The sequence below is a fragment of the Nerophis lumbriciformis genome, linkage group LG04 (genome assembly GCF_033978685.3).
Source record: "Nerophis lumbriciformis linkage group LG04, RoL_Nlum_v2.1, whole genome shotgun sequence".
NCBI classification, from domain to species: domain Eukaryota; kingdom Metazoa; phylum Chordata; class Actinopteri; order Syngnathiformes; family Syngnathidae; genus Nerophis; species Nerophis lumbriciformis.
In genome coordinates this window covers 18,548,273-18,569,613 of record NC_084551.2, presented here as the reverse complement: position 1 = coordinate 18,569,613, position 21,341 = coordinate 18,548,273, and the positions used below count along the sequence as shown (strand labels likewise).

Genomic DNA, 21,341 nt, shown 5'->3' with positions numbered 1-21,341 from the left:
GAAATAACACAATGGCTTGCTTTAATATCAGCCATCAAAACGCACCAGCCCAAATGCATCCACCTCCTTTTTCCATCCTTCCAGTCTGAGGTCAGACAAAAAGCCCCTTCCTCCTCTCTGCTCCTCCACCAACCCCTCTCGCCTCACCATCAGCATTTCAGAAGATTGATGTGTCTTTAAACCAGAGATTGATTGTGGATATCTGAGTTATGGCACCATACATCACCGCTGATGTGATTCAGACGAGCAGGATTGAACAAAAAAGGTGGGACTCTTGAGCTCATGTGCGGGTCCTAGTGGGACAGCATGGACACAGTATAATAGCTTGGAGATGACAGCGAGCGCCTTGGTCTCTGTCCGCTAATGCATATATACTCGCCTGTACCTCCATAAGTCGGCCTTGCTTAGGAATTCTGGCATGTGTTTGTTGCGTCTGGCTGTTTCTCATCTTTATTCTTAACTGTATGCGTTTGTGTGTGTGTGTATGTGGATGTCCGCATCGATCTCCTGTGATGTGATCTGCCTTCAGAGTCCTTTCTCATCGCAGTCTGATTTACGGTTTCATTAGAATCTTAGCACAACCGCCCCTTCTTTTTGTCTCCCTCCTTCTGTCTGGTCACTCTTGGAGACACACACACACGCACTGACTATTTCCATGCACTAAATGAGTCTGATTTCTGAAATAAATCGGCTGAAAAGAAGCATTCTACAACCCATGGAAACACTTTAATCTGATCTTGTTTGGCTTTTGAAAAGTCAGACTAAAACACTTAGATTATGCGATTGAAAACCCGATCTCTCGAGTGGGTGTGTGCGGCCGCAGGAAAGCCTTCATATCGCGCATGCACCATTTTCACTGCGTGAGACATAACCCAGAAGCGGATCCCGTTCAGTAAAAACAAAGGCAACAACTGGAATGAAAGAGAGACTCATTATTTGCTGTACAAATGAAAAGAACGGAACATTTTGAAGTGCATCGATGGGAGAAAAAAAGAAACCTTCTGACTCCCGAATAAAAACAAGTGAGATGAAAAAGAAGGTATATGAGGCAAAGAAGAAAGCGTACACACACCTCTTCAGGCTGCATTTGTGTATTTCAAATTGGTTAGCAATAACTCTGTATTCGACACAACTGGCAAGCTTGTCCAGAACAATAGCAACCCTCATTTGAAATGGTATCTGGGCACAAACAGTCTTATTCTTCAAACTTAAAACTCCTTCCATCAATCCACAAAGCTTATTTAATGAACTCCAAGGCAATCAAAAGTTTTCTTTCCATTCTTCTCTCGAAGATTTCTTCAAAACATCTGTCTCCCACAAGTCTTTGTTCAGAACAGCATCCACTTCCGAGACCTTCTTAGTAGTAGTGTCATGTTCGTTGCACAATATAAGACTTTTTTTTTTTATGCTGTCTGCTATTTAACATCAGCATTGCCATTTGAGACGTAATGTTTGTAATACGTGGCAGCGGACATCAGTTAAAACAACAACTGGGCTGTTGGCTTGTAATCTGCCGCAAAGATGTCTTGTTTTGGTGTGACGTCATAGGTCAACAGTAAAAGCAATACAATAATCCACGCTAAAAGGAAATAAACGCCCCCCAGTGTATGGGAGGCACACAGTGTGTGCCCAATAGTCACATTAGCGATTGTGCATGGACACTGGGACCTCACATGTAGGTGTGAAAATGCAAAAAAAAACCTGAACTATTTGAGAAAAAAACAATGCATGGAAACTTAGTCAACCTGGTAGGAACATTTGCAACGAAAGGACATTTTATCCTACACTTTGTGCAGTTACTCTCTGTTCTGTTTGTCATCTTTTTTAGTAATATTGCATTATTCTGTAAGGCTTTGCACCTCATTGTCCTCTACAAGTTAAAGCACTGTGGCGGTTTTGGAGTTGCTTCCCTACCCCCAGGCAGCCCCACTCGACTCAAAAGAGCCCTCATTGTGTGTGTCTTCTTTTATGGTGCTCTCTGAAAGAGAGGGATGCACTCCAGTCCGCATTCAAATGCACGTGGTAAAGCAGCCAACAGAGCAGGACAAACACCACAGGTTGTAAATGCTTTGAAAAAGGTGTTTTTTGTGTGTCAGGGCTGCACGCGAGGATGTGCTACTCTGAACGTGTATGACTGCGCAGGCTTCAGCAGGTTTTCACTTTCAGTACATAGCCAGCTACTTTACTGCTTTTTCCCTCAATCCATCTGTCGTCTGTAGTTGGAATGACTTTCTTTCCACCTCCACTAAGAGATGAAGTTTTGCTTCTTATATTTTTTTCAAACCTACACCATTATCAGAAGTCAAGTCATGCAGAAATGTAAAAAAAATGAAAAGAAGAAGGTAATCACACTTTGTGCGGGTGCTTTTGTCGTCAGTCTGTGATGGAAACGGGTCTAAATATGAGATTAGAACCTGCCGGTGACTGATGCTATTAGGCAGATATGCCATAGACTTTACTATCTCCCATGAAGGATTAGTGCAAATTATACTGGGAGACAGGCCTGATTTCTCCTCTGCCTGCCTCGATGTGGGCATTTGAGGCACTCTAAGTTGACAGTGTCTGTCTCTGCTTAGTTCTCCGAGACAGGTTGTGTGACAGCTGATGCCAAGCAAGGGCTTAAAAAGTGCGTATGTGTGGGTGTCTGTTTGTGTGTTGGAGGATGTTTGGTCTGTGTGTGCGCGCACGCTTGAGTTTGTGCCACTGTGTGTGGCTATGCAATTTAGAATTAACTGACGAAAAAGTGCGTTGTGCATCAATGACATTTTCTGTACCTTTTTTTAACGAGGCAGGTTCTCTTTGAGACAATCGGGAAAAGCTCATTTTAAGCTTGGTAGCATCCTGTTTTAATTCTACACACTCTTATCTGGCTTTCTTTTCAATAATTAACATGCCTATAGGACTCTTCAATGTTTATTTCACTATGAAGGGGAAAGAAAGCTGACCAGGTGTTTGATTTCAATGTTAGATTTGGAGTCATGCTGAAGGAAAACACTGATTCAATAGCTTTATTTTTCATTAATTATTTCCTTCATAAAAGTTCTCCATGACAGTGAGTCTGTGGCATGTATTAATTTGCATGTAAATCAATATTCTTTATCAATCTAAAGTGTTTAAACTATAATTGATATTCCTGCTCGCTTTGTTCACCTCTGTGGAATGTTTGAAGAAACATGCAAATGCTTACCGTTTGAGTCGCGCTGTCTCCGCTTGGCGTGCTGATTTAGTAGGGTGACCTGCCCTTTAGTGTTTGGTTGTAAACTAGAATGGAGTTATAGGCCTTCGCCTTGTTTTCTCCCTACTGTTTCTGCACTTTTGACAACAGACAAAGCTGCTCTTTTCCTGCCCTCAAGATATGTCCATGCTACAGCTGTTAGTCATTGTACTTGTGACTAAAGCAACCATTGCAAAGCTTAAATGCAAAAACAACAAGTAACCTAAAATGAAGTAAGATTTTTTTTCAATCCCTTCTCTATAAACACTTGTATTCTTCATTTGGCCTTTTCTCATTTAGTCTATCGTTCCTTTAATTTCTAGTCCATATCTGCTCTCACAACATTCCCGTCTGTGCCACCTCTGTTTAGTTGGTGAGTTGTTATGCTCAGGTGTGCAGAGTCAGCAGAATTGGTGTTCAGGAGTAGAGTTACTCCGACTAAGATGGGGCTTGATTACGTGCACATGCGGAAAGCAAAATACTCTTAATAAGTCCAATCAGTTAAGATTTCTATTTATATAAATATTTATTGTATTTTTTTTTCAATGTTTTTTTGTCAATTTTATTCAATCTTTTTAATCCAATAATCACATCTTGGAAATTGGATTAATCATGATTAATCAAAGGTGATTACTGTCTTGCATTGTTGAAATTAGCATAAGAAAAGACCCCAGTATTCGTACACCAATACAATTTTATTGTCAGAATGTCCTCCAGGACCTTGGTAACAGTTTTATTTAAAGCTCTTTTAGACTGTATTTTGGACTGAAATTTGCTAGCGAGCATTTGTGTACTGATGTACTGGTTTTTGTACTGACGTATGCATTGATCTGATCACTGTACAGTGGTTAAAGAGAAACTGCACTTTTTTGGGAATTTGGCCTATCGTTCTCAATAAATATGAGACAAGACGATGGATCTTATTTTTTATTTTATATTTTGCATTCTAAATATTAAATAATTGCGATCTTTGCTTACAATGGAGCATATAGGAGACGCACAATTCCGCCGATGAAGCCCTTAAAAACATCCATACATCTCCATTGAGGTTTTGTATACATGATGTAAGTATATATGTGATAGTAATATTTAATTGAATATTTACGTATTTTGATAATTTTAAGCATATGCGGCGCATTAATTTAAAAAATGCATCACAGCGTTTGCCTTTTTTTCTTCATTACTGTGAACTACTTACTGCACACTTCATGAGAGCAAACAAACATGATAAAGCATCACTTACTGTACAATGTCTTCCGTCATTAGGATGCTAAATTTTAGGATGTTTTTATGTTCCCATTTAAATGAAGAATGACCATAATCCTCATGAAGAAAAGAGGTGGGGGGAGGGGGGGGTCCAACAGTCTTTTCGTGTCGTTCTGGCCATTTCCGGGCCCTAAATGGCTGTCAAAGTGTACTAACATGTCGGAATACCTACTCAGACTTCTTCTGTGCAGGTGAGATGCATGATTTATAATCTACAATAAACGTCCAGGGAGCAAGAAAGCAGCAGACCACTCGATGATGTAAACATTGGCACACAAGTTAGTGATCACGGCGCTGCTATAAAAAGTTAGTCTGCGTTAGCGTTTATAATAATAATATCATTAATACTTGGTTAATATTCAAGTCACAAAATGTAAATGGAGTGTTGTTGGCAGTTTTTGAATGGTTATTTACTGGACAGTACGGGCACAATGGAGGACCTCCCATTGGTTTCGCTTTAAGTGGACTTTTATTTACGTTTATTTACAAGTTAGAATGCATAAAAAAAGAAATCCATCCGTCATCATGTCTTTCATAATGATTGTAAACGATAGGCAAAATTCCAAAAAAGTGCAGTTCCCCTTTAAGATAAAAGAGCTTGTACAGTCAAAATAAATTGCATGATTGATCTAAGTATATGATTACTGTGATATGTTTTGTGATTAAGCACATGAGTTAACTCGTTAATTTTGACAGCCCTAGTTTTTTGGCATTGTTGTAAATATGCACTGCACATACAAACAGGTGTTTTTAATATTTCTAACTATCAGTAACTTTCTCAGTTTTATTTGGTATATGCTACAAACAGAATAATCAAGTTAAAATTAATACACATAACAAAGGATGTGAAATTAGCTTTTGCTTTGTATGATTACTGTATGGTGTTAGTAGGTGAAGTGGAATGTCACGTTGCGAAAGGTGTTTTAAAGAGGTTGGAAATCTTATCGGATTTTTGATTGTAGTCTTTCAGTTTGACTCTGTTCTAGAAATGGTAAAGGCGGTGCTAAGGTTACGGTGTCAGTGACATTTTGTGGTTACAAACACACTCCCATAATTTATTACTCCTGTACAAAAAGCAAGAGGCAAAGTCATAATAGTCATTGTGTCTCCTAAGCGCGAGGCAGACCATGTTGTTAGTAGCGTGTAAAGGAAAAGGAAAGTGAAAACTGAGGTGAATTTAAAGAGGGTTGCCAACTCCCTGAAAAAAAAAAAGGGACACCTTCTTGGTGAGAGAGGTGTCCCGAAACAATATGTTGCTTTATTAAAAAAAAAAAAAAAGGCGACCAACTGCGTAATCTGAGTTATCAACATAACTCATGGACGGATTTGGATTACATTTTTAGAAAATATCCAAAATAGGTCCTGGAACAAGTGCTTTTGCAGTTTTTACTATTGTCCATTTATATGTTTGTAAAAATACTTATTGTTGACATTAATTATGTCACCATAGAGTTGAGACAAACAACCAGCCACGCATTTAGGGTTAATCAAGGTTTATGCCGTTAATGTTTAGATTTTTTTCCTGGAATGTAAAATAATGCTAAAAATAACCACAATATAGCAAAAATCTTTACCTTAATTCCTATGGTTTTGTTCGAGGAAATGTTAAGCACTATTGCGCATCCGTGAGCATGTTCAGTAGCGTTAGGTAGCAAACTTTTACGGGTAGCCTATTTTCTCAGAACGTCTTCAGTCCTACCAGTGTGGCCAATTTTTGGGAAACTATACTATTTGACTCGGACTTAAATTTAATTAAATGCATGTTTTTGAATAGACTGCCTGGGAAAAATGTTCCAACAACTTAAAGTTTAATGCAACATTTAAAAAGATAGAAATAAAGTTCTTAATTAAAATGATATTCTGCTTGACTCCTGGTTGGTTGTTGGTGTTGCCTGGTTGACAACAAACTGGTCAAGGTTTCCACTGGTATTTTTGTCTTTGGTATTTTTTATGACCACTGCTAGCAGCATGCTGTTTAACGTCACACAGTCCACCATGGGCAATAGAAAAACGCAGCGGCATACCACGCAGTGCTCTTTGTAGTCATAATTGTTCACCTTTTCCAGCCACATATTTTTCTTTGCGCTATCCAGTTTGTATTTCTGCAGCCTTTTCATTTTTTTTCCTTGGACGAGAAAGCTTATTGAGGCTGATACACGTATGCTTAGCCTAGCATCGGTCTTGGCGTCATCCCTGTCAGCAATGCTTTTGCGTTCTCGTGTGTTTTCTTCTGGTATCTTCGTCGCACTAGCCAGTGCCTCAACCAATGAGATTAGTCGAATTCGGTGTTGTAAAGGTCACGTTTGAAGGTGATGTCAGCTCATTGGTCTCGGAGTAGGTAAAGGCTGCCACTTTATCGTAAAATGCAGTATAAAGCGCCCTGTCATGCAATAATTCCATTGACATTTCGAAGACTGTATTGATTTACACGGTAATACGGGACAAAGTGCGTCCCTTTACAGATTGATAAGGGACGCGCTTTGTTTGTCTCGAGCGTTCCAAGCCAAAACAACTTCGGTCAAGGCGCAACGTACCGAGGGAAAGTTCCTGCCGCACACCGAAGCTACTTTATAAGCTACCATTATCTGGAAAAGAGGGAAAGCCAGTGAAGCCAGTCGTCAGTTTGTGAGGTATTTACATGATTAAAAGTTAAAATGTGAATGAACTTTTCTGAGAAACTGCATTTTCTAAACCGATATAAGACATGTCCACTGTAGAGGACACTCCTTCTCAGAAAGTTCAAAGTTGAGAGACACAGTGGATGTTCCCGCACAATTATTTTGTCCAGCCACTTAGGCAAATCATATTGTTGATGTAGATGCCCATATCTGCTGTACAGATTTATTTAACATAAGAGAAGAGTGGGATACTTCTCTTGTGGCCGTATTTGTACTTGATTTTATTAAATGGATTTATGTAATGTTTGGTGCAGCCAGTCCGTAACAGGAGTGGATAGAAAGAAGAAAAAAACAAAGACAGAGGGAGACATTTCAGGGACAAGAAGGGGTTAAGACGTCAGCAAATACGTTATGTACAAATATGATACGAAAAATTATATCAAAGAAGCAGTTAGTGAAGTAAATATTAATAACACAGAAATGACAATGAACATTATTGCACTACAAATGGAGCAATACAAATACCAATAGAAATAGCACAATTGGTAATGAACAATAACAATAATTACCTCTATTATCAACAATACAATTATTTGAAATGCGACAATACATATTTGTAATTAAAACTTGAATTACAAAAGAAAGCAGATAAATGGATGGGAAGAAAGAGAATCAAACTATATTAATCTTGTTGACTATGGCATTTTAAAGTCTCTTTTTGGACATATACCACAATAATATTGCACCGTTGTCTTAATACCGTGATAATATTGTACTGTGAGATTTTGATATTGTTACGTCCCTACTAAGCAGCGTTGTGGTCATATTATTGAAGCTTCCTCCTCCCAATAATCTTGTTTCTCCCTCCCTTGCAATGCCCCTTGCAATGTTCAAGACAGCCGCATGGATACAAGTAAATAATTGTTTCGTCTTCATACCTGTTTTGTTTGAATCTTGGACACAATTTTTGACTTAGTGTATTTATATGCCCTTCACTGTGTACTGTGTGAGAGACTTAGGTGGAAACTTAGGTTATGCTACACTTAAAACTCAACTTATAGCACAGTCATAGGAACGGAACTTATTTGTAGCCCAAGGACAACTCATAATTTCCTTCAATATTTTTTAGCAGTATCTGCATATTTTTAACCACTTTTGTCTGCAGAGGATGCTTTAAATCAGTCTATGTTTTCCTCCGCCAGCATGGGATTCACTTTTCATGTATCTATTTATTTCCGAGCTCTGTGCTTATATTTCCCCATATAGAAACAGTCTATGTCCGAGTTTGTCACTGCTTGATGGATTGCATAGTCCTCTTCGCTCAGGAGGAAAAAGGGGGATGGTGAAAGTAAGAAGAAGGAAGGAAAGGAGAGGAAGCATTGAGTTAGAGGATGAGCAAGAGTGGTGCGGTAAGGTGCAGCAGTGAAGGACATGGCAGCTTAGTGCTGGCCAAAAAGACTGTGCTGAACACCTGCTCCTGTCTCCAACGACCCTTCAACCTCCTCATTACCTGTCAATCTATCACAAGGCAGCCAGATCAAATGTCTGCCGAAGCCAGGCCTTGCACAGGGAAGGAGGGGAAATAGGGAGGAGCAGTGATGAAAGAATGGAAGGAGAAAGACAGACGGGAAGTAAACAACCTTTTGAAAATCTGATGATGATTTAACAACAGCCTTATTTTCAACAAATGCAAACAAGTTCTGTTATTTGTACGCACAGTGTGTTATTTGATAAAATCACAGTGGAGGATATTTGTGGCGGACTGAATACATTTAGGAAATGTAGGCAGTAAAATGAAAAACAGTAAAGCCAATGTATGGGTATAGTACTTTTTTTTTTTCTTAGCAATCTAGCACTTTCTCTTGTCATCCCAATCCACCCTTCACTACATACTAGCCTTTTGATTGGCGCGTCAGTATAAAAGCATTGAATCTTCTGACAGACGTGCTGGTGTAGGAGGTGGAGCCTGCAGTTTCAGATTACAGCGATAACACAGCCGGAGTATAGCTGCAGGTGGACGTTTTTGTCTGTTTTGTACACTACTGAAACTCAGTATTTTCCTCTGTGGTCATGAATAGATTTATTTTCTGTGGAGTGTGTGTTGACCGAATGCATGTGTTTTTCAAAAATCTAATGAATTTGAACTCTTCAAGGTGCAAGAGTGCATACATGACTAGTGCTGGCCCTCTATTTCTGACCCCGCTGTCTACTCCCTCCCTACTATATCCTTCTTTTCTCATTCTTTCCCCAGCTCTCCCACCTCTATCTCCCTGTTAGTGTGTGAGCTGTGGTGATTTACGGTAATTATCCATCGTTGGGTCATGTATCAGGCTGGCCGTTGCTAGGAGATGGAAGCAGCTGCTACTGGCTGTTGTCTTGTCCTGGATTGTGTGTGTGTTTCAGTATACCTATTGTTTGTGTGTGCGTTCATGGGGATTGGAGTGCGCGCTCGGGGGTGTATTTGTTGTCTGTGTGTGTGATCAGGTGATGCGGGGATTTAAAAAGTGCGGGTGGCTCTGAAGAAAGGGGTGCATGGGTGAGAGGGGAAACATTAGGAAGGAGAAAGACTTGGGCGATGATGGGGCCGGAGGTTGAAAAAGGCAAGCTGGAATATGAGTCTGTGTGTTTAGGGAGGGGTGTGGAACTTTGAAGACACAGCTTGAGTGTGTGGGAGCTATAGTTTCAAAAATACTTTTGTATAATCGAATACGATCTGTCAATATCTGCTTTTAGAGAGATAACTAAGCTCAATTTGGATTTACTAATTCATTAAATAGTTCAGTGTTCTTGTGAGTGTAGTTTGTTTTCTACATCCCTACAAACTAATACCAAAACAATACACAAATACCACAAAAATGCAGATTTTATACACCACTGGATGTGCACTTGTGTCATATTGAAGTGTACAGTGGTGGGTTTATGCTTAATCAGTGAAAGTAGATTGTAGTTTAAAAAAGAAGTCAAACCAATAGGGAGTTGTTTTGATACGTAAGACAGAGAGGGGTGTTAAGGAGCTAAAGTGGTGTGTACCTTCTATTGGCAGGCAATCATCACACAGATGGGTGCTGGATCAGGTCCCCCCGCTAAGGGACCTATTTTACTTCCATTTGGTGTTGTAATCCACCATAGCCCATTGTGTTCAAGCGGTTTCAGGTTTCATGACCTACAAGGAAGCAGACATGAACTCAGGTATATAGGCCACCCAAATGTTACAGACATAAATAAAATAGCAGGGACCGGGGAACGATTTTAAGTGCATATAACAGGTTTGTGTTAGAGACATCTGTGTTTAAGCCACATGTCCATATGACAGAGCAACTGTAAATACAGATTCCACTCTCCCATACCGGCCTAATTAGCACCAGTTAGCATTTGTCATTGTGTTTAGGGGAGAAGATTAGGAACACTTCTCAATTAATCTGCAATCAGTCTGTTTGTTAATTAGTTAACCTGTTCTAAGTGGCCTTCAGGGCTCCTGTGTAATTAGCTGAGCCGCTGGGAAGTAGGCCTGCATGTTGACTTGACCTGAAATGTACACACATGCATGCAGACACACAAATACAGTACATTGTATCTATAACCCATAACGGAGACAAATGCTTAAATATACGTCTAAACAGAAAGCATGTTTTACTCAAGGTCGCTCTGAGAAAAGCAAAGAGTAAATACGGTATATACTGTACTCCCAACTTTTCAGGTGCAACAACATTCACAATCATTCACACCAAATCGAATATCTTTGTCAAAGTGTTTTTTTTTTAGCTCACTTCAAAGCCATTTGTTTACTCTGCTGCCTCCTGACATTGTCTATGGTAATTAAAGGAGCGCCCCGAAATTTATGGTTTAATTATACAGAGCTTGTTATGCTGAGAAGACCAGGAAGGGCTGGTATGCTCAATAAAAATAAATAAATTCCTCACAGGTTTATTGAACCTTCATTCGTATAGAGGCTGCGGTCCTTTCAGACATTCAGGTGTGTTACTGAGTTTATGTGCTTCTGGGTATGCCTTTGGTTGTGTGTGTTTATTTATTTGTTGTGCCGTGGTGGTTCTGTACATTGTGAGAGTGGGTGAGAATGAACATGTAAAAAAAAAAGCCAGATGAATTACTATCGATTGCTGCTGGTTCACTGTATTGATCCCACGGCATGTTAAAGCCTCCTGTACTCCATGAAGAACGCTCAGTCAGTCGGTGTGGGCAAAGTACACACTCGCTCAACTGACACACAGCTGTATATACTGTAAATACCTCCCTGTTATTGTAATCATGTGAAAAAAGAAGACAATATTTCTTACAGTACCAAGCACTCAGCACTGTAATAGAGAGTGATCTTGGCTATGGCCCACAAACTGCTTCTCTGAACCGATCTTTGAGGTGGGTATAAATAGTGCTTACTCTATAAATAAAACAGCTGTACCTTAACACTTTCTTTCTGTACTCTCTCTCTCTCGCTCTGTCTCTAAAACACACAAACACATGCTAACCATATGCACAAGCTTCTTGGATGTCCCACCTTTGTCCACACACAGTCACATGGACAAATACTCTTACAAAGGCAGACCTTCCGTTAATCCATGAATCACATTTTAGAGGTCAGGTGGAAGGATGTCTGCGGGACTTATTGATGTATTTACATTAGAGCATGACCTCTGCAAGCTGAGCACTGACTACCTGTCTGCCCTCTGACCCCTTCTGCATGACCTACAGTCATGTATTCCCAATGTTAAGCCCCCAATAGATACATTAAGGCATGATGTTTTTATTCAAGGTGAGCAAGACACTGATTGAGGATTTCCCCATAGCACTAATAATATGGCAGCTGTTAAATACATTGAACATGAGCCACCCAGGGAGATTTTGTATTTACTTTCTCAAACTGACTTTACTTAGTTATATGAATGAATATTTGTCGGTAGGGCAGAATTTCCAAAATAAGCCCATTTGCACAGCGCTTTATTCACATTCACACACCACTTTCTGCTTAGGTCCATTATGCAGCTATATGTATCTGCAGAACAACATGTCCCATCTGCTGCTATCTGCTGAGCTCAACTCAGGCTAGAGGTGTTTTGAAATGGGCTGTAGAGAGGGGTGAGAGATAAATTGGTACATCGAGCCGGAATGCTGCTGCAGTTATTTAAGGCCCTGTAGGTGCTGCCTGGGCCATATGCTCCCATTATTCCGCTTGGGAGGGGTTCATGTGGGCATGTGAGCACGTCTGGGGGAGAGGAAGAGGATGATGGGAATAAAAGAGAAAGAGGGACAGGATGATGGGAGTCAACCGCGGAAAGGTAGCAAAAGTGTTTAAGGTGAGCCCCTTTATGGAGCATTTTTTTTTAAAGAACGGAGACGGCTGCGATGAGATGAACGAATTAGTAAATGATCGCCTTCACCCTCAATATCAGGCTCTTTCACTGTCGTCTTTGCATAATTAATCTCGTCAAATGTTGAGGTGTGACAAGAGTAGAACTCCTGAACTCCTAAACTTGTAGCTTGAAATCTTCGCTGTGGTTGGTGCATCTCAATCATATTCATAATATCAAAGTGTACTAGAATCTATACCACCCCTACATTCACCTCAACCATTTATATATAAGGGAGTGGAAATATTAATACATATCCATTGGTGTTGCAGATATTTTCCACTTAACAAAACAAAGCCCAGGTACAGAGCTTTGTTATGAGCTTCATATCCCCATCTCCTTTCTCTCCGTCTGTCCTCTCCGCCTTCCCAATGCAGTCTCCTGTCAAAATGAGGCCTGTGTTCTTGAGTAGGGCATGGCTCTCATGTTAGTCGCTTCATGGGAAGCACATCCCAACATTCCCTCTGACACGCCGGCAGCAGCATTACCATAATTGGCTTTTCTACATGACGGGACAGAGGAAATAATAATGTCATTTTATTTACAGCCCTCTTGTCCCGGTCCGAGAGCTATCACCCCCACCCTCCCTTCGCCTCCAACCTTCACCACGGCACTCTCTCCTATCTGCCACACAAAACTCCTCCTCCTCCTCTTTTTTTTTTAATATCACATCTCCGTCTCACCCCTCCTTTTTCTCTCTGTGCAGGGCGCGTCTCTTTCTGCCACAGCGTGTAGGTCAAGTGATGGCTTTTTGATCAGCTCCTGTCTGAAGCCATCAGTGTTGAGAGGCACGTAATGGAGAGCAGGGTGACAAACAGAATCTGGGGAAGGAATAAGACTGCCAGTTTCCTATTAGGAGCCAGCCTAAACGGCCCGGGCCGACGCCCCCCGCCCCACACACCCACAACCATCTCCAGCAGCATTCTCCACAGCAAACGCACTCTTGCACTGGCTAAATCACATGAGTGAAAGGGCCTGTGATTGGACATTAGTGCTGCAAATGACTGCCATGATTGCCCCCTCTTCCCAAACGCACATCAAATAAATAAAGAAACGTGTGCAAATAAATAGAAGAAGGGGTGTTGGAGAATTGGGAATGGTGAGGAGAAGCTGACTGGTTTCATCTCTTCCTTTTCACTCTTGTTTCATCGCTCCTCTGCCTTTCTTATCTGGTTTGTTTGGCTTTGACAGCGGCCAAATGGTGAAGCTCTGCGAGCCTGACAGAGAGTGTTATTGATTTAACAACCAAGCAGACTCTCTGCAAAGAAGAGGGAGAAAGCCTGGAAAAAAAAAACGGATGGGTGGAAAACAGATAGCAAAGTTTTGAAACTGAGTGATGTGTTGTTTCTTCACTGCTTGCCAAAATGCAGACGTGTACTTTTGTTGGATTCAATGTGGTATCGTTTACAGAAATCAAGTCATAAAAAAGTCAAACTGTGTATGAGAGAGAATGTTTTAGAGATGATCTTTTCGTAGGTCACGCATGTTGTCACTCTGTGAGGCCCAATGTTTTATTTAGGCAGGATAAAGGATGCTTACTGCCAAACTTAATCAACTGTCCTCATCTGGTCTGCTCTGCAAGAACCAGTTTTAATGACAAAGCATACCACAATGCACAATATTTTAGGCAATGTCCATCCAGTTATAACAGGCATCTAGGATTCCTTTCCTTTTATTTGGAATAATCATCGCCCGATCTTTCAGCCTCTTATTACCACTCAAGAGTCCTTTAGCCCAAAGAACATTTTGTTTTCTGAGACATGAGAACCTACTTTATAGCACCATAATGTGTGTGTCAATCCTTTTTTTGCATTATGCTGTTCAAAGAGTCTTTTATGACATCCAGAGGGGCTACTAGAAACCTTTTTAGTACTTAACATATTTCAGAACCCGCTTTGTATGAACTGTATGCGTAGATACTGAGGATAAGTGATTCACAGGGATGCCAATATCTTGACTCTCTGGTATGCGTTGTTGGTGATCTCGTATGGCTGGTGGTGGGGGCTTGATCGCAGCAGTTTGTGACAGAGAGTCTGTGGCGCTATCCTGGCCACGCTACCGCCTGTCTCCTTGATAGCAGCACGTTCTCGAGCAAAAGTGACAAGTGCTTTGGTGCCCGTGCAGATGGCCCTACTCACAGCCATCACCCACTCTGCAAACCAAACCGCCAGGGATGGCAGCCTTAGCCCACCCTACGCCCGCCCCTTCCTGATGGTGTAACGTTTCATATGCGTGTCCAGAACACAAGGGCGGGGGGTGTTCGGTGGCTTAATCTGTTTGCCAGTTAGAATCACACATCTTCAAGTAGCAGTGATTGAAGCGACACCTTTGATACGAAGCACTTAATATTTTTACCTCCTCATTGCCAATTCAGATTTCAGCATCCTGTCAGATGGGCATTTCAAAGGAGAGACTGAGATAATTTATTTGAGGCTAACTTTAACCACGTTTCATCACTAATGTACATTTATGGTTTGCAAAACAATCTGGTTGCTGCCTATGATTTTTACAGATGTCTCTCTCTGCCACTCTTTTGTCTGCATGCTTTTGATAGCTCCCTCTTTGTTGTTTCCATGACAACATGGCAGGACAGGCATTGATTGACAGGGATCGTCAATGGGTTCCCTGGCGACCTGCTCATCGCTCGAAGCCCCTCCCTATTGCAGTCTGTGTTTTGTCACTCATCCGCAGATTTTTCTGCTTTTTCTCTTTTCTGCTGCAGTCTCTGTATGCGTGTGTGTGTGTGTGTGTGTGTGTGTGTGTGTGTGTGTGTGTGTGTGTGTGTGTGTGTGCGTGTGCGTGTGCATGCGTGTGTGCGTGCATATTGCCAAATATTGGGGTTTAGAATTTTTTGGACTGCAGCTGACGTCAGTGACTCAGCTGGGTAATTCCTACTGTACGTTTGGGTGCATGACAAATTGATAGCCTCTCTGCAGGATGCATTGAATATTAGATGGCTGATACGCATTGATGGCCACATTCTCTGGAAGCAGGTTAGTGTGGGAAGGCACCCTAACAGAAGACGGTAAAGACGTGCAGATGTGATGTAGAGAGTACATCACATAATGCTAATCTGCTGTGTTGGGGATTTTCAGGAGTTTTAGAAACTGTCTCAGTCTCACTCTGTCAGTAGGATTGAATGTAGCCAGGTTCTCCTGTAGTGCTCTCATTTCACTGAAATCTTGTCAGGCATTGGGCGGAGTAAGTTGCTCATTTGGAGAGGCTGTATCAGCAGCACACAGCACACTCAAATTTATAGACAATATTATGGTCGGCGGTCTGACGTTTGCACTGTAACAGCCAGCAAAGTATGAGCTGCATTGTGATGGTGAGCGTGCAAGCAAACGTGCGTTTGCAAACAGGCACTTACCGACGCGCTCACATGCACATCATCACATAGTCACAGTGCATGGTGCAGCTGCTCACCTCCCCCACCTCCTCCACCCATCTCCTCTCAGGCAGCAGTAAATGGTGCCAGTGTATATATATCAGGTATTATGTCCACTTAGATTATGATATGACAGGTTAGCGTGCCGTTTGAAGCTGACAGCACATCTGTTTCATCAGGAAAGATTGATACTGGCATCTAGGACACACATCTCACCATGCAGGAAGGAGATAAAGGAAGAAGCTAGGGGGCTGTCTTTCCTGTCTCCCTCACCCTCTCTCTCTTTTCTTTCTCCCGCATCCCCCTCTTGTCGCCTGGAAAACCCACCACTTCATTCTTACTTTTCCTTCTTCCCCAATTTGTACTTTTCATTCAGTTGTTTTACTAACCACTTCATGTCTTTCCAACGTACGGAAAGTTGTTTGTGTATTCTCTCTATACACTCACACAAACACACACATGTCCTGTTCCTCGGCCTGATGTTCTTTTACATGTTTCCTGTCTGTCTGCCCCATATTTCTATCCTGGACAATCACTTGCAGCCTGATTCCAAACACCATTGTTTTGTCAGTTTCTGTGCTTATTGTCTCAAATGGGAGTGACCTTCTGCTCATTTTATTGGGTTAGGAAAAGCTGCAATACCATCCAATTAGTGTTTTTCTCCCTATCCAGATCAGTGGCATAATCTTAACATTTGAGGAGTTGAACTTCACGTACTGGATGATTGAGAGGCAATAAAGCTAAGAGAACAGAAAAACAAAAAGGAAAAAGGGAGTTAGACATGCAAGCATGCAGCTGGCTAACAAGGCCAAACAGCCAGTCATTTCCCGGGGAACATGAGGGATGTGTGAAGGAGTAGGGAGTTGGGTAAGAAAAGGACAACTGTCAGAAGCGCTGTGATTTATATTTCCCTTGGAGGCTTTTTTCACCACATGCTTTCAGAGCCACATGTGTGTAAAGTATAACTCGTGCAGGCATACATGGAGACACAGACGCACAATTGCAATGGTTAAGAATAAAAGGCCACATTTCCTATCGAGTGTTGTTTATCCAGTAGTTCTTTTTAATGTACTGTGAATGCTGAAGTTTACTTTACCAACGCCCATTCTTTTCTATTTTTGTCTTCTAGCGTACATGCCCGAAGATGAACTTAAGGCACCTGCTCACGATGATGAAGAGCACCTTCAGGATGATGGCCTCTCATTAGATGGTCAGGACACTGAGTTTCTGGGCAATGAGGAAGAGGAAGATGTAGGAGGGCAGCCACCTAGTTACAGAGACTCGCCACTCAGCAATGGCACCAACCCTGATGCTGGATATGGGTCCCCGCTGAGTGATGCCAGTGACCGACTTACAGACTTCAAAAGCCCTTCCTCTCGGGATGGTCAAGAGAAGGAGGGTGCAACTTTGCCCTACACACCAAACAACGGCCTCTCTTTCCAGGATAGCCTGGCTCAGATGAAAGCCGTCTATGCAAACCTCATATCAGATGCCTCTTGGTCCAGCATTACAATGGACATCATGAAATCCAAGTCTGCTGCAGCTGGCAGTGTCAGCACTGTCCTCACCAATTCAGAAGCTGCCTCTACTGCCCCAGTCTCTACAAACACAACAACTACAAACAAGAGCAACGGGATCAACATGATCAACAGTCACCACAATGGCAGGAGTTCCAGCGCCACTGTCAACCACACCGGCACTACAACTGTTAACACTAATAGCACAGCAGCTAGCACGGTTAATAGCCACACTGCAACCAGCAGCAATGGGAGCAACAGTGCAGGGGCTAATAACGGTAGTGGCGTGGCCTACGACTGGCACCAGGCAGCACTTGCAAAAACTCTTCAGCAGACTCCCTACCACCTTTTACCAGAGCCTAGCCTTTTTAGCACTGTCCAGCTGTACCGCCAAAACAATAAGTTGTATGGCTCCGTATTCACTGGTGCAAGCAAATTCCGCTGTAAAGACTGCAGCGGTGCCTATGATACATTAGTGGGGTTGACGGTCCATATGAATGAGACTGGCCACTATCGAGATGACAACAAAGACAAAGAGGAAGATCATGGAAAGCGCTGGTCTAAACCTCGCAAGCGCTCCCTAATGGAGATGGAAGGGAAAGAAGATGCTCAGAAGGTGCTAAAGTGCATGTACTGTGGGCACTCATTTGAATCACTGCAGGATCTCAGCGTTCATATGATTAAGACTAAGCATTACCAGAAAGTGCCTCTCAAAGAACCGGTGCCAGCATTGGCAACTAAACTCGTACCAACATCCACTAAAAAACGAGCAATCCATGATGCTATAATATCTCCATGCTCCCCAGACTCTATTCATACTGGTGGTAGTGGTGGAACTGTATCACTTGGGGATGCTAGCAAAGATCCAAAAGCAGCAGCTAACCCTTATGTAACAGCAAACAACCGCTATGGCTACCAGAATGGTGCCAGCTATACATGGCAGTTTGAAGCTCGCAAAGCTCAGATCCTCAAATGCATGGAGTGTGGTAGCTCGCATGATACGCTACAACAACTTACAGCCCACATGATGGTCACGGGTCACTTTTTAAAGGTCACAAATTCCGCATCCAAGAAAGGGAAACAACTGGTGTTTGATCCTGTGGTGGAAGAAAAGATTCAGTCTATACCACTACCACCAACCACCAACAAACTGCCTGTTCCTAATAGTGTCAAGTCTCAGCCTGTGTCCCCTGCCCTTTCGTCTTGCTCAGAGGAAAAGCGGGACGTAAGTGAGGATGAGAAAGTGGAAAGTGGGGAGCCAATGGACAGAAAAATCAAGGAGGAGAAAGATGACACGGGTGAAAAAGTTGAGGCAGATGCCACATCATATAAATATCTGAGAGAAGAAGATCTGGAAGAAACTCCTAAAGAAGGTCTAGATATACTTAAATCCCTTGAAAATACAGTTTTAAGTGCCATTACCAAGGCCCAGACAGGCACTCCAACATGGGGTGGATATCCTAGCATTCATGCGGCTTACCAGCTCCATGGTGCTTTAAAGAGCTCTGCTACTGTTCTGCCCCCCACAATCCAGAGTGTCCAGATGCAACCAATGTTTAACAGTGGGATTCGAAACTTTGTGAGTGACCCCAGTTCAGTCATCCACTCGCCTCGGAGCCCCTCTTCCCCCACTCCCCTAAGAAGTAACGTCACTGCTATGGAGGAGCTGGTCGAGAAAGTGACGGGTAAAACTGCCACTGTAAAGAAAGAGAAAGAGGAGAAGGTGGTGAGTGTGGAGCGAAGCCGGCCTCCATCATTAGTAAAATCTCCCTCACCGGCCCTGAGAGAGCAGCGAGATCAACTGGTCTCTCCAAGTGACCTCATTGGCAGTAAACCATCTGGTATGAGGAGTACCAGCCCAGGCAGTGAAGATTCTGAGTTTATTTGCAAGAAGGAACCTAAAGAAAGTATTGTGGATGTCCATAATAACAATTCAAGGAATGGCCCCGAAACATGCCAGTCTCCAGTAACTAACGGCAACAGTCTCGGCATAATCACTGATCACTCACCAGGAAGTCCTTTTATCAACCCCCTCAGTGCACTCCAGTCAATCATGAACACACACCTGGGTAAGGCCTCGAAACCTGTAAGCCCAGCTGCAGACCCACTTTCTATGCTGTACAAAATCAGTACCAGCATGATGGATAAACCGGCCTTCAACACACCTACTCAGGGCAAAACCGCTGAGCCCATCAACCACTATCCTTTGTATGAAACCAACGACCAACCCATGGACTTGAGTAAACACAAGTCTTACACTAACAGTCACAATAACAACAGCAGTAGTGTGGCGAAAACTCTTGTAAATGGTAACAAACCTCTCATTACCCTCGCTGACACAGTTTCTTCCCCCCTGAGAGAAAATGCTCTAATGGACATCTCTGATATGGTAAAGAACCTCACCGGGAGACTTACTCCCAAATCCTCAACTCCTTCTTCTATCTCAGAAAAGTCAGATGCTGATGGCAGCGCATTTGAAGATGCTCTGGAGGATCTCTCCCCAGTGCAGAAGAGAAAAGGGAGACAGTCCAACTGGAATCCCCAGCACCTCCTTATCCTGCAGGCACAGTTTGCATCTAGCTTGCGAGAGACCTCAGAAGGCCGCTATGCCATGACCGACCTGGGCCCTCAGGAAAGAGTCCACATCTGTAAGTTCACAGGCCTCTCAATGACTACCATATCTCACTGGCTAGCTAACGTCAAGTACCAGCTGAGACGGACTGGGGGCACCAAGTTTCTCAAGAACATGGACTCATGCCAGCCTGTGTTCCTCTGTGGTGACTGTGCTTCCCAGTTCAGGACTCCCTCCTCCTACATCAACCACCTTGAGTCTCACCTGGGCTTTAGTTTGAAGGACCTGTCCAAACTGTCAACTGAGCACCTACGGGAGCAGCAGGCTGCCTCAAAGGTGATCACGGACAAAATGACATTCGGCAGTCCTCTGTCAGCCTTGACCACGTCAGAGGACGACATTGGCTCCGTGTACCAGTGCAGACTTTGCAATCGGACATTCGTCAGCAAACACGCAGTCAAGCTGCACCTCAGTAAGACCCACGGGAAGTCTCCCGAGGACCACCTGGTGTTTGTCACAGCTTTGGAGAAACTGGAGAAACTAGACAAAATGGAAACTGTTTAAGGAGGGTCTCAGTGATTGACAGCTATGGAACTGACTAGAATTTCATTGCACTAAAACAACATTGTTCACCGTTACTGCACTGGGCCGAACTGAGCCAACAGAAAAAAAAAAAAAAAATGAAATAAGTAAAAAGAAATGTTCTGTTGTGATTAATGCCTGACTGGACCATGTTGATTTGTTGTTGTTTTTTGTTTGTTTGTTTTGCCAAACCTTTTTTACACTTATTTTGTAATATATTTATATGCTATATGTCCGATCTGTGCATGTATTTTAGTGACGCAAGGTTGAAATGATTTTAATATTCTCATCGCAAAAATACGACTACTGTGTCAATGGTAAAAGCGAAAATGCATTGGAAGTGTGGAAATTTGTAAAATACTTGATATGAAGAAGAGGAGAATTAAATGTATACACCAAAATAATTAAAGAATACCCCTGAAAGACTGAAGTAGCACCTTAGATATTTGAATTTTTGCATTTGTAAAAAGTACATGTCTTGAAAACGTCCTGCATTTGAGATTGATACCTTCCCCCGATCACATTGGGTTCCTTTTTGTTGAAATGTTTTTGAAGAAGAATGGCTTGCTCATTATGTATAAAAAAAAAAAAAGATTATATGAACATTTGGAACAACTGAATTGCTGCTTCCAGTGAGTCAAAAGTGGCCATTGTATGCAAGTTTGCTCAAAAAACAACTTTTGTTGTGAGGTATCACCTATTGTCACATTTCTTTGCTGTTTTGTTCAACTCTTCAGTTTTTTTTATTAATTGTATTTTTATTTTTTTTTACCGGTGTTGCTTTCAGCTGTAAAGAGAACAGTTGTAAATGATTACCAGTG

At 42.2% G+C, this 21,341-nt stretch overlaps 1 protein-coding gene across 2 annotated transcripts in view; it reads left to right on the top strand.

Moving 5' to 3' along the window:
• The window catches only part of tshz1 (teashirt zinc finger homeobox 1), a 44,237-nt gene extending 23,120 nt beyond the window's left edge, over nt 1–21,117 (top strand). For both annotated transcript variants that reach the window (XM_061950010.1, XM_061950007.1), the window contains exon 3: nt 16,979–21,117. In XM_061950010.1, the coding sequence (XP_061805994.1) occupies nt 16,979–20,502 (3,524 nt within the window). In that variant the 3' untranslated portion in view covers nt 20,503–21,117. The remainder of the gene's footprint in view (nt 1–16,978) is intronic.
• Nucleotides 21,118–21,341: the final 224 nt, after the last annotated feature.